This window comes from Phascolarctos cinereus, unplaced genomic scaffold (assembly GCF_003287225.1).
Source record: "Phascolarctos cinereus isolate Bilbo 61053 unplaced genomic scaffold, phaCin_HiC Scaffold_1;HRSCAF=81, whole genome shotgun sequence".
Taxonomy (NCBI): domain Eukaryota; kingdom Metazoa; phylum Chordata; class Mammalia; order Diprotodontia; family Phascolarctidae; genus Phascolarctos; species Phascolarctos cinereus.
Window position 1 is genome coordinate 198,228,403 of NW_027555514.1, and position 14,389 is coordinate 198,242,791.

Consider the following 14,389-nt stretch of genomic DNA (forward strand, 5'->3'; position numbering starts at 1 on the left):
CCGTTTGCCATATCCTACTCTAGGTCTATTATACTAGCCATTTATTTTCCTTGTGTCTCAGAAATGCTTTCTGTTTAAGGAAACTGAACAAAACCTGCTGAATCCAAGGCAAGAGGGATCTATACCTAAGTCCTCATTCAGTAGTTAGATGCATGGGCCAAAGAAAACAAACCACTACAAAGACTGTATTTCTTAATTTGGGAAAGGGTGTATTTGAGGAGGTGGGTTTGGGAGAAGGGAAGTTGTTGGAGTTGGTGTGTTAGAGAGATTTCTTTAATGAATAAGACCTGTATATGTATGTTTCTCTCCTTTTAGATTCCAAGACATTCCCAACTATCCTTTTAATGATGAATATTAATGAAGTTTTGATTCAGAAGATTTGTGGCCCTGAGACACTACAGTTCTCTCAAAGGAGTAGCTTGCATTCTGTTGGTTATATGGAAATTAAATCCAGTATTATGGTTAAGCCATGCACCATGGCTAAACCTACACCAAAGCATAGGTTAAAGGCAGTTGTTCTATTATAAGCTCTGCCTTTCCTGCCCTCAAAGACAGATATGATGGTACACGTTTATGTAGCATTTCAAAGTTTACCATACAGTAGTGAAAGTATTATCCACTTTTTTCCAAAAAGGTAACCTTCCCTCAGAGAGGTTGTATCAGAGTTAGCATCTGGCTCACAGTCTTACTCTTTCCTCAGATCTTACCATTATTTGAAGTACTTCAACATATCAATATTGATATCTCCTCCAGCATCCTAACTACTCAATTCCTTAATTTCCTCAACTCTCATGGAAAACTTCTTCACTGCACCATCCATATAGTAGTGTAGATGTGCTGTCCTAGGAATGGCAGTCCCCTTCAGTTCTCTACAATTTCATTACAGCTACTTTTGTATACAGCATGAATGCAGTAATTTCTGTAACTCTTCTGGAATGAGATTTGCCAGTACTATGGGGTATGGAAGAAAGCCAATCATATTCATACATACATACATATACATATTAAGAAAACAATCACATGCTATGATTACACACAAATAATGAATAGATGATAGTTCTCTCAAAACCCAGAAGAACACTAGCCCCTGCAAGCCTTGAGGATGAGAAATATCCATATCTGAGGTAACTCCTAAGGCAAAAGTCGATCTTTGAATTGGGGATTTGTCTGTAGTAAAGAAGATGTAACTGCAATACACATTATTCCAGGTGCACTCTAAAGATTTTAATAATTTAATGGCCAAACAGTACATCAAATAAGAATCATTATATTAAATCTATCAAATACAAAGTATTCTTTATAAAATCAACTTGCAAGTCTAACAATAACATAACTAGTATTATGGATGTTTAAACTTATTGCCAGTCAAATATCAATTTGGTTCAATGCATTTATGAATCATCTTACATAAAACATCACTTCATGCCTTATCAATTTGGTATTTTACACCAAAGAGCAGGGTAGTGCAATCACACTTTTAATTCTTATTTATGCAGTTTCTAGGTATACAACCTTAAGACAAATATCAAATGGTTCTTTCATTAGGATATGATCTACCTATAGAGGGTAAAACATTATGATTATCTCCCTTTAAATGAGTCACATTATACTTTAGTTTGGATTTACAATCACAAATGATCTCATTCAAAATCTCAATTTCCCAAAGACCATTAGCTGCCAGCACCTCAAATTATGGAGAGCACTATTTTAAATTAGCTCTATTCCAAAGATTTATAGCGGAAGTTTCACATTCTTATCTCCTTTTTAAAAATATCTCAGCATTTGCAAAAATCTTTAAACTATAATTTTGAAATTTACAGTAAAGATATTTTATTTCAGTTGCAAATTTGTTGTCCAATTAGTTTATAATGCCATAAATTTTTACAAACCAAGAAAAATATTTCATTTCTTTATTTGTCTAACTTTATCTCTGTAATCCCAATCTGACTACTGAAATGACAGAAAGTATCTTGAAGTTTTTTTGTCTTTTTCTTTTTAAATTCCTAAAACCTTATCTTGCTCTGGAACTCTGAAATGGAGTAAATCTCTGGTTATTGAGAAGGAGAGTTTAGCATCAGATTATAGAAAGCTGGGAGAGCTGTTTCAAGTATGAAACTTCATTAATCTTCCCCACTGACCATTCTAAACTACTTTTCTGCATATTTGTTTCAGCAGACTTTATTGCTCAGCTGTGTTTTCCCCTTAGAAATCTTCCAATGTAGAAGAATCTACAAATACACCAGACATGACACAACACATTTTCCTGAGAACCTCATAGGTGGGAAAAAAGAGGTTTTCTACTCTAGGGGTACTGATGTTTGGCCCATAAACGCCCAACCCTGGTCAGCAGTTTATCTAATTTACACACAATGATCCTGCCATCATTAACCTGGGGTTATCCTTAGTGAATAGGTGTAGTGCTGATATAAAGCGAGCTATTTATCAAGGTCACTTAGTCAACTAAAAGGGCATTAGGACATGGGAAGACACAACACAAATATCTGATAAAATATTGCCTCTGGACAGGTCATGTGGTTCAACTGGTGGCCTTTGCATTTGAGTCCTGGATCACAGTGTCATACTCACCAGTATATCAGGGTGGCTGCCACCAGACACAAGTATCCAGTTTTTTTCTAATGGCCACAGTAGGGTTGCTGAAAATGCAGGGAGACACAGATAGGCAAAGATTGACACAGAATATTAATGGCCAAATTTAACAGATGGCAGCATTGCCTCAAGAGTCCTTAGGTAATCAATCTTAGAGGACTACTCATTTGCTGACAAAGGTAGCTAAGATTATTCTAAACCTACTCAGAACATTCTGAGTCAGGGTGTAGTAAGGACTCCTAATGCCCCCCGAATTACATAGAGTTCAAGCAAGGGAACAAATATTGCATTCCACTGGATTATTAAGGTTCCTCACTATACAGATTGATCTCATCTAGCTCAGTCCTGACCTACTGTGTGCCATGAGTGCCTGCATTCTTGGCCATGGTCTCATCTAACCCGACTGAGTGTGAGCAGAGAAAAAAATCATGTGGGCCAGGTCGGAGATGTAAAGAACAAACTCCGTTTATTAATCTGAGGCAAAGGGTTTATATATCTTTTAACTAGGGCGACAACAAGCATGTTTGTAACAATGAGTATATTTCTCATGGGAACATCATCCTAAGTAACAACAAGTGTACTCCTTCTCACTTCAATGTAATCTCCAAGGTTATCCTGTTCTCAAGAGTCAGAACACGGGGTTTCCTAATTTCCTTGTAATCTCCAAGGTTATCCTGTTCTCAAGAGACAGTACAGCGGGGTGGTGAACCAACATCCTGAGTTTACACAGCCATTGGACAGAGGACAAACTACAGGAAAACCTGGGCTGGCCTGAATCCTTTGACTCTTCAGAGGTGGCCCTCAATATCTCCCCCTTTTTTCTGTGCTAACTTGAGATAATGAAGGGATGCCTGAAGCTCACCTAAGATGTGGCAAAGGTATCTTAAAAAAAAGGGAAGAAGGAAACATAAAACTAATACAAAACATAACCAAGGTAGAAAATGCAACAGGAAGCTCAATACATTATTAAGAGGATTAAGTTGATGTATCCAATTTAACAGTTTGTTTGCAATATCTCAAGGGTCAGTACCATCAAAATGAGAATCAGCTATCTCATGTTGTATGTTGGATAATTGGCTAATATCCCACATAATATTTTCAGAGGGCCACGCACCCTGAAGCTTATTCAATATTTCTTAAATAGCCACATTAGTGAAATTTGAACACACATAGGGAGTCACACAAATAAAAGAATAGCAATAATCATATTTCAATATAAACATTGTTTTCAAGGTTTCTAACTCATCTCCTAAATACAATATTGATTGCTCTAATAAAACGACTTTATGTGATATATCTCTATCAATAGCTTCTAGTGTTTTAAGTGCTAAGCTTATATATTTTTGTTGCTAAGTCATTTACAAAGGGTGCAGTTTGAATTTCAGATTCTAGCACAATAGATGAAACAGTAGTAGATACAATAAAAGAAGCAACAATGATTAAACCAGTAATAAGGAGACCAATAAATTATTTGATTGACTTAAGGAGGAAGCAATAATTTGAGGAGCATGTTCACCAGAGTTCTGGAACTATTTATGTGAGATGTTAGTAGGGAAAATAGCAAATGATGATGTTCTACGAAAGTACAATATAGTCATTATTATCAATACGCTGTTTGAGAGTACAATTGACACAAGTAACATTCTATTCAAAAGTAGTATTAGATTGAGTAAAATTTACATATCCATTAGACAAACTGGTATAAAACAATGATGTAACAAGAAAAAGACAGGGTTCAATATTGTTGCTAAATTTTGAAAAACGTATAGGTGTCCTGGATCCTAGAGATCCGAGTGTACTTGTCACATTGGCTGTGTTGTGGAGAAAGGGATATTCTTGTCTTCCGAATATACAGGTGTTCTTAGCATATATATTTCACAATTTGTCCACATGTGTGAGGGGTAACAACCAGGGTGGAAAAGGAAAATAAGTCTAGTGCTGAGCACTCTGTACATTATACACTTGAACAGAAAGTAAAGCTACTATTGCTAAAAATACAAGTTCAGGAGTCTTCCATGGCTCAGTGAGAGGGAACTTTCACTTGACTCCATGTGGGAAGGCAACTCGTCACTGTAGATTGGCTCCTTCTGTGCTTTCCCCAAATCCTCATACTTTGCATTTGAGCTGTGAGTTGTGGTACACGCTTGGGCATTTTTATCCAGTATCCAGACAGGTTTATCAAAGGTTTCTGAAAAAATACAAGCATACTCTGGTCCTCTTGTTAGTAATGGATCAGTGCCTCTGGATGTTTATTTTTCTCAAGATGTTTCTTGGCTGGAGTGTACCCATCTTTGTTAATATTATTAAAAAAGCAATAGCCAATTGTCGATGAAGGGTAATAGCCCAGATACTCCCCCTTTTTTTAAGAAGAATTTTTTTAATATCTTTGTTTGTAATTATGTAGAATGCCTGTGATCAGAGAAATGTTATAAAAAGCATAAAAAGAAGAAAATGTTTTGCTAATGTAAGCAGGAGCATTATCTATTTTAATTTGTTTAAGTACACCCTTAAATGCGAAGGCTTGTAAAATATGATTGATCACATGTTTAATTGTTCCACTTACTTGTAAAGTAGCAAAAATGAAAGAAGAAAAGTATCGATTATAACACGAATATAAGAAAGTTTTACAAAAGAAGGCATATAAGTTACATTCATTTGTCAAATGAGTTTGGGAGAAAAAACTTCTGGGATTAATGGCAAAAGAAGGAGGGTTAATAAAAGTGATACATTTGAAACAGCCTTTTCCAAAAAAATTATTTTCTTTTTATACTATGTTTCTAAAACTGCAGAAGTTTATTTATAGAAAAATAGTCATGAAATGTTATCCTCTCTACAATTAAGGTGGTTATACTGGCAGATAGTTAATAAAAAGCTCAATAAAAGCTTAATAAAAAGTTAAGTGGCAGCCTTCTAAAAGTTGGTGTTCAACTAATTGTTTTAATGCAAAAAGCTTCTGTTTTCTCAAAAGCCACTGTTCCACCTAAACAGGTTTATCAGATTTCCATTGTATTTTATCAGCTTTATGGATAGGAGAAGCACAGGGCGGGGGTGGGGGTGGGAGAAAATAACAGTTCCCCTTTGATGTAAAATATCGCACCCCCACAAATTAAGGGGAAATATTCTTGGTGAGGTGTCTGAGGGTGGTAAAGAGATTAAATAATTGATTAGTGGTGATCTACTGGGCAGGCTAAAGCTAATTAATATCTTCAAGAAATTTTTTGAAATGATTAAGACTTTTTAAGGAATCTTGCCTAATTTGTAATATTTTGGGGGTCTAATTGCAGACTGTGAAACAATATGTCTAAAATAAGCAAAGGTGATTTGTACCTTTTCAGGGGCAATTATAATGCTATGAGACTGAAGGGCTTGTTAAAGCTCAGGCATTAATAAGGAGAGTTTGCAAGTAGTAGAACAAATGCAAAGTATATCATCCATATAATGAATAATTTTTGTCTGAGGATATCTCTGCCTAACAGGTTTAATAGTGTTACGAGCAAAATTTTGGCATATGGTGGGAAACATTCTTTCTTAAAGGAACATGATGGGGAAACTTCAGATACTGATTTAATAGAGACAACTATACTCAAATTGAAACTCAAAACAAAATTAGTTATAGTCCTAAGAGTTTTTTTACCTCAAGCAGCATTCACTAATCATAGCTTAAAGCCAGATACAGTTAATTTTATTCCAATGGAATTGTAATAAGTAGTAAAGATATAGTAGGACTCACATATATAAGAGATTTCACTTAACATCCCTTTTCCTCAAATTTAAACTTGTTCTGGTGTAAAAGCCAAGTATTAGAAATCATTTCTATCTATTGTACATTAAGTTGCAACTTCTCAGTAAGCAAAATGAATTGTTTAGGAACTCTATAACACAAACAAGTTATTTTCTCAGGGCAGATGACCTTGCCCACACAGATGGCTTCTAGGGACCTTGACAAGTTTACAAAGTAAAGGGAATTGCCTTATGCCCCTCCTTTTCACTCTTAAGTAATTAAAAATTTTAGGTTTTAACATTAAAACAGTGAGTTTAAATAACTTAATTAACAATCTGGTAGTTTTCATAAGTGATAGTCAAATTGTTTTAACTTTTAGCTGTTTTTAAATTACAGATAAAGATGAAAATACCTGATTTTCTAATTGACAGTTATAAAACATTATAAGAGAAGATTAACAGGGCTTGATAAAATAATTTAAATGGTTTTACACAGTTCTTCCACCATCCTTTAGCTTCTTTTAGTTCACATTTTAATAACATCCAAATTAGGAAAAATTGCTTGACAGAACAATACAAAAGTTTACCAATTAGAAACAATACTAGATTTTTAAAATCTAAAAGAAACACATTACTAATTAGAATGAACTAAATTATCTCTTGGTTGTGTTCTAATACATAAAAACTTTCCTTTTTGATCTGAGGGGAAAAAATTCACCTTCCTTTCCTTTTTTCTTGTTCTCTCTCCCGCACCCCAGCCCCGGCCGAGTTGGGTGCCACAACCCAGCCAAAGCTGAATACGGAAGAGGGGAAGAGAAAATTTTCCAACAACTTTTTCTTTTCTTATCTTTCCATCTACACTCAAAACTTTGGCCAGAGTCCAGAATGTAAAAGGATACAGAATTTCTTTTATTAATTGTCCAAAATTTTCCAAATCTTTTGCTCTCAAATTTCCTGCTCACACTGGTCATGCAAACAGCTTATGCCTTTCTTTCTACCCATACTTCTCTCATTCCCATGTGCTTAAAAATTCTTGCCTTTCCTTCTCTATCTACTTATCCCTCTAATGGACTCTGATTAAAGTCCCTTTAAAACACATATCTTATTCCTTTCTAATTCTGACCCGACACTTTGAGGATCCTTCTCTACTTGCCTTTTACCAATCATATAACCTAAATAATAAAGAATAAAGCATTTTTTCTCTCCTTGTCTCTCCCATCCACCCACTCCTCTGAGGTTGCTGTTATCAGGGAGGGAAGACGGGGAGAGAAACAAGGCCACATTCCAGCTACTTGGCTGCAAAAGGTTTCAGATTACACACAAGGACACTCACTCACACTACATAGACACACAGAGAGCAAATAACATGCTAATAACAGGGAAAATTCAAAAGCTCAGAGGGGTTTGCTAGAAATTCCTTGCACAAATCAAATAATATTCATTTTTATTTTATTTTATTTTTTGTTTTCATGGTTTTCCAGATGTTATGGAAAGCAGCCAAAATTTTACTTAAGGTCTTGGTTTCTATAACAGGCAAAGCAATCTGTAGTTCTATAGGGACCTGTTGTCCTGCTGCTTGAGCCTGTCTTACAGCTCTGATCACAATGTCTTCCTCCTCCCAACAAAGATTTAGCTGGGTTGAATACCTTGGAGGAGCTCCAGGGTATGGAGAGTGTGGATTGGGCTTTGAAACTTCAGCTACCTCATCACTTATTTCATTCTTAATTTCTGTTTTCATTAATATTTCTGCAACTTCTTCCTCCTTCATAGTACCACAAGAAGCTTCTACCTTAATTACTTTTATGGCCAAAGGCAACTCTTCTGGTTTTTGGACACATATTTTAAGTATATTCCATATTGAGAAAGTGGACACCAGAAAAGCACCTGGTCCGCATTTTCAATAATATTCACTTAATTGTTTACCTACTATTTCCCATTTTTCCATGTTTATCATCCCTTCTTTGGGAAACCAAGGACAGCATTGTTCCACTGTATCTAAGAATTCAACCAACTGTCCAGAAGTGATCAACAATCCCCTGTCTTTTACTAATGATTTCAACACTTTCAAATAATATTCTCCCTCTCTTTTCTGCTGATGAACTATGTCCCATCTTAACTAGTTATATTTTTCTACACACTTACTTGGCCCATGTAATTTCACCTTCACTGTGAACTGAATATCCCAAGGCACTTCAATTCAAAGTGAAAGTAAAACACACACACCCGACCTGTGCTTCTAATCCCCACTAAACCTGGTGAAAAAACTTATGTATAGAAAATTATTGCTATACCTTTTTAGTCGTCCTTTTTTGATGACCAGAGCTCCTTTTCTAGGGCTGTTGGCCAAACAACCCGCCTTATCCAGGACCACTCTGCCGGGGGAAGCCACTCTTTCCGGTCCCTGTTTGTGTGCCACTTGTTGCTTGCGCCTGTGTCCACGGCCATGCTAATCTAATCCAACTGAGTGTGAGGAGAGAAAGACTCATGCAGGCCAGGTGGGAAATGTAAAGAACAAACTCCGTTTATTAATCTGAAGGAAAGGGTTTATGTATCTTTTAACTAGGGCAACAACAAGCATATTTGCAACGAGTATATTTCTCATGGGAACATCACCCAAAATAATAAGAAGTGTTTTCCTTTTCGCTTCCTTGTAATATCCCAGGTTATCCTGTTCTCAAAAGACAGTACAGGGGGGTGGTGAGCCAACATCCTGAGTTTACATAGCCATTGGATAGAGGACAAACTGCAGGGAAAACCTGGGCTGGCCTGAGTCCTCTGACTCTTCAGAGCTGGCCCTCAACAACTTTGGACTTCTCAAATTGACCATCAGAGATCCCACTTCTGACATCAAAACTTTTTGGCAGAAAGGAATTAAGAGCTAAAAAGAATGTGAAGTTTATCAAGTCATCTAGCAGGTGAAAGAGTTGAAAAAAGGTGGTCTGCTTTCCCAGGTTTCTTGAGTATATTATAGGATTATATAGATTCAAAAAAGGAACAAGGAAATAACAGTTGAGTGTTCAGCACTTTCCAGATTAAGACACATCCTCACACCAATCTGTGGATCTACCTCCACTAGAAGATTTCTAGTCAGTGTAACCTATAGTCCTGAGGCAAAAATAATCTGTTCTATAAAAAACAGGTTTGATATTTCAGCCCCACAGGGCTCTGTTCACACAATGCAATAAAGATTTCCCACACCATAATGTGTCTTTTCTAGTGTGCCAATCTCATTTCTATTTAGTTTAGTTACTCAGTTTGCCCTTTAGTCCAAGGTCATCCTGGTGGATGAAACACTCCCGGAAAGTCAATATCCTCTTGCCTGAGAAATTCCCCAACACGTGTCTAAGTCCACTACCTCAGTTTATTCCTCTCAGACCTAGATGAATAAAAGCAAAAACTAAACAAATCAGAAGTTCAAGTCTTGAATAGAATTTTAGAAGACTTAGGTATAATGCGCCTCTGGGGATCACTGAATGGAAATAAAAGGGGGTATGATATATTTCCATTGTTTATAGTACCTTCATAAGTTGAGCATATACTAGGGCATTAAAAGTGCACAAACACATTCAGAAAAACAAACATATCTTGAATGAACTCTGATGAAAAAATTATTTAATTGTGGACTTGTGTTAAAGAATGGGTAGATTGAAGAACAAATCATAAAAAAAATCATTAATTTCATTGAGGCAGCAAGGTGGCACAGTGGATAGAATACCAGCCTGGAGTCAGAAAGACCTGAGTTCCAATCTTGTCTCAGATACTTACTAGCTGTGTAACTCTGGGCAAGTCACTTACTTACATTTGCCTTAATTTTCTCATTTATAAAATGGAGATAACAGCACCTACTTTGCAAGGTTATTGTGCGGATAAAATGAGATATTTATAAAGCACATAGCATACTGCCTGGCACTTATTAGGTAGTATATAAACACATATTTCTTCTCCCCTTCTCTTTATTAAAGATAATTACAAAAAGACAATAAATTAAAAATTTGGGGATGTAGCCAAAACAGTCCTTATGGAAAAAATGTCTCTATATGCAATTTTATCAATGAAAAAGGAAAATAATGGATTAATGACTTCAGCATAGAACTAGAAAATCTTGGAAAACTGAATAAATTAAAAATCTCCAATTAGATACCAAAATAGAAATCTCAAAAATCAAAGAAAGGACTAACAAAATTGAAAGTAAAAAATAAAACAAAGACTAGGAGCATTTTTTCCCCCTCAAAACACCAACAAAATAAATAAATTGCAAACTAACTCAGTTTTTTAAAAGAAGGAAAATCAAATTACCAATATCAAAAATTAAAAAGATGAATTCACAATTAATGAAGAAATAGTTAATAGTTTGCTGAGTTAAATGCAAGAGGTCATTAATACTGTCAAATGCTGCAGAGGGTCCAAGGAGAAAAGAATATATAATTCAATTCAAACCAACAAGCACATATTAAGCACTCATTGTGCACAGGGACTACAAAGCCAAAAAAAAAAGAAAAAAAGAAAGGAAAACAGTATATCTTTGTCTCTGTCTTTATTTGTGTCTCTGTCTGACTGATTGTCTGTCTGTCTGTTGATCTCTCTTTCTCTCTCTCTCTCTCTCTCCAGCCAGTGAAGTTATAAGAGATCACGAAATAATAAAACAAAATATAACGAATGAAAAACTAGAAGAGAATATGAAATATCCCATAAGAAAAACAAGTGATCTGGAGAATAGATCAAAAAAACTTAAGAATAATTGCTCTACCTGAAAGCTATGATCAAAAAAAGAATCTTGATACAACAATACAAGAAGTAATTAAAGAAAATTGTCCTGCAGCATTAGAACAAGAAGGGAAAGTAGAAATGGAAGAGATTATAAAAGTCTTCTAAATTCAAAAAGAAAGAAAATGCTAAGAGGACAGGGAAGAGGGAAAGGATGAGGGAGTTATTTTTAGTGGGGAGCGTGAGGGAATAGGTTAACAGTGGATATAGGCAGGTGTTTAGATTAATGGAAATGGGAGGATAAGGGAGGGATCCTTGAAGGGGGAGTAGGTAGAAGGGCAAGGTAGCAGGGGAAGGAGTCAGGAGGGTTAGGAAATAAGAGATACACACAAACATAAAATAAAAATCAGGAATAGAATTTCTTAGGAAGAAGGAGCAGGGATAGTAATCATAATCTTGGACAAAGTTAAGGCTAAAATAGATTTAATCAAAAGGGAAAAATAGGGAAAGTGCATTATGTGTCAGCCAATTTATCAATGTTGTTTTGGACTATTTAAAGCAACTAGATAGTATAAGGTGGGAATATTGCTGTGGTGTATGAAATGATGAGTTGGTGGACTTGGAAAAATGTAGAAAGACTTGGACTTATTAAGGAAGAGGTTATCCACCTCAGAAAAACAGAGGAGAAATTAGTTTAGTCTACATAGATGCATATAAATATATATGTCTATATATGACTAGGATTATCATATATAAGTATAGGTATGTATAAGTAAGTGTATATTTGCATAGGCATATGAGTGTACATGTATATATGTATATCTTTGTGTGTATATGTCTATATATGTTTGTGTGTATAAATGTATGTATATGTATATGTACGTGTACATATCTATATCTATATGTAAATAAATACATGCTTAATTTTAGCCTTCTAGGGTGGAGGGGAGAAAAGGGGAAAAAGAACAAAGGAAAAAGTGCACATCAGAGAGGAGAAGAAAATTTACAAGGAAGCAAAGAAAAGATGGACAGCTCTCAACACAATGCATAGTGGTTATCGTATAGGCTTTCTTGATATGGAAATTTATTGCTGTATATTTTGAATCCTCTCTTATGTTCTGCTGTGCACATGGCAATGCTTCCCCCCTCTTATTTTTATTATTTTAGTTTTAACATGTAAGTTTGTTTCTTTTTTCTCTTCTTATTTTATATGTAAGTTTCAAATAAAAAAATGTACCAAAAACTGAGTATTTATTATGGCAGTACTATTGGTATAAAACATCTCCTCTTGATGTGAAAAAAAATAGGTACACTAATGCACTGCTGGTGAAGTTGTGAACTGGCCCAACCATTCTGGAGAATTACTTGGAACTATGTCCAAAGAGCTATAAAACTGTGCATACTCTTTCATCCAGAAAGACCATTACTAGCTCTGTATCCGAAAAAGATCAAAGAAAAGGGAAAAAGACGTATTTGTACAAAATTATTTATAGAGGTTCTTTCTGTGATGACAAAGGATTGGAAATTTAGGGGATGCCCATTAATTGGGGAAGGGAGGTAGGATCTGTGGTATATAATTGTAATGTAATATTGGGAAGACTTATATGAACTGATGTAGAGTGAAGTGAGCAGAAACAGGAGAACATAGTACACAGTAACAACAACAGCAAAATTGTAATTATGGTCAACTATGGAAGACTTAATTACAGTAATCAAGATAATGATCCAAGACAATGATCTGAAGCATGATAAAAAATACTATCCACTTCTAGAGAGAGATATTAGAGCAGATTGAAGTGTCCCCTTTTCCATTTTATGTTTCTTGCTTTTTATTATTGGTTTGTTTTTTGTTTTTTGCAATATGGCTAATATGGACATAGGTTTTGCATGACTTGTATAATTGAACTGGTATCATATTGCTTGCCTTCTCAATGGGTAAGGGAGTGGTAGAAGGAGAGATAAAATTTGGAGCTTGAAATTTTTAGAAAAGAATGTTAAAAGATTCCTCCTGTTTCTGTAATAGTCTCCCACCAGTAAATAAGGAAAAGTGGTCTCAAGTTTGGAGAGCACATGTGGCAAGAGGGGTAATATGAGCCCTGGAAATCCTTTTGTTGGAATTCTCAGAATGTTTTCCTCAGGTAGATATTATAACTTGTCTGCTGAGCTCCTTGCAAAATATTGAATCTGCATTTCCTCATCCCATCTAGTCTGTCCTGACTCCCTTTGCACCTCTATCAGGTGTTGCTGTCCTAGGGATACTGCTAGAATATGCCAACAAAAAATCCATATCCTCTAGTACTCTGAAGTTCACAAACCCCTCTTCTGGCCAAGAAGAGAGGAGGAGACCAAGATAAAGGCTGAGTCTGAAGGGCTCTCCTTTCCCCCTCTTCTCCCTTCCAAAGTGATATCTTCATTCCTTTCTGCTGCTAAATAATGCAGGTTTGTGCTTTCTCTGCAACATTATTAGACAGTTGTCTAGAGCATAAACAGGGTACTTGTCTTTCCCAGGGTTAGAGCTAATATGTGTCAGAGGTAGAGGTTGAACCCAGGCCTTCCTGGCTTTAACACCAACTCTTAGGCCATTGTGCCATATGCTTCTCATTCTAGGACATTCTTACCAGAAAAATATAAATGCACACACACATTTAAACATAGCCATGTACTAATACCTTTCTCTACTTCTAGGACATTTGACTAGAAGTTTATTCCCAGCCTGTACAGAATCTGTTAGCATTAATATATAGAATCCAAGGGGAAAAGCTATGTAGAATTTACAAATGTTCCCTTTATCCTCACTTGAGAGAATAACAACGTCATCTCCCAGCACTTGCTAGTCAAAAATTTCTGGAATGATGCATGTTCAAATTAATTGGCTACTAACTATTTACTTATGTATTTTAATTGCTTAATTGATTTCTTTTTTTCTTCTTTTGAAACCAGTCAAGAAGTTTCCATCTGTTTCCCCAATTATAACCCTAATAGGTAAGTGTCTACTAAGGCTTAAACATTCTCATAATACCTGGGATGATACCTAAGATCTTCCACATCCCCTTTGTTAGCCAACATTGAGTAAATTAAGAAACATTCTGTTCCCATATTCTAACACTACCCCAACCCCTCCAACTAATCGTTGTACTCAAAGATCCCAAAGCATAGTTCTGGAAACAGAGCCACATATTCCTGAGCAATCACCATGTTGGAATGTCTGAAAAGGAAGGAGCATCTCCAACACATTTTAGAGATGACACTTTTCCTGTTCAAGAATATAAAGGTGAGGTGCCATCTTTGCAGCTCCTACATAGTTGCAGCATCCCAGTCCCACCTTCGCTACACCGGAAGCTTTAGTCAGCTGTACAGA

At 35.8% G+C, this 14,389-nt stretch overlaps 1 protein-coding gene across 5 annotated transcripts in view; it reads left to right on the top strand.

Annotated features, from left to right (window-relative positions):
* Positions 1 to 14,389, top strand: part of LOC110218692 (aldo-keto reductase family 1 member C1-like) — a 48,357-nt gene that overhangs the window by 24,548 nt on the left and 9,420 nt on the right. For 2 of the 5 annotated variants that reach the window (XM_078156243.1, XM_021001533.2), the window contains one exon: positions 8,662 to 8,797. The exons of 1 other annotated variant lie outside the window; for it this stretch is intronic. In XM_078156243.1, coding sequence (XP_078012369.1) covers positions 8,662 to 8,782 — 121 coding nt within the window. In that variant the 3' untranslated portion in view covers positions 8,783 to 8,797. Of the gene's footprint in view, positions 1 to 315; positions 3,910 to 8,661; positions 8,798 to 8,989; positions 9,531 to 14,389 lie in introns of those variants that run through there. 2 more of the 5 variants (XM_021001531.2, XM_021001532.2) reach the window with 2 other exon arrangements.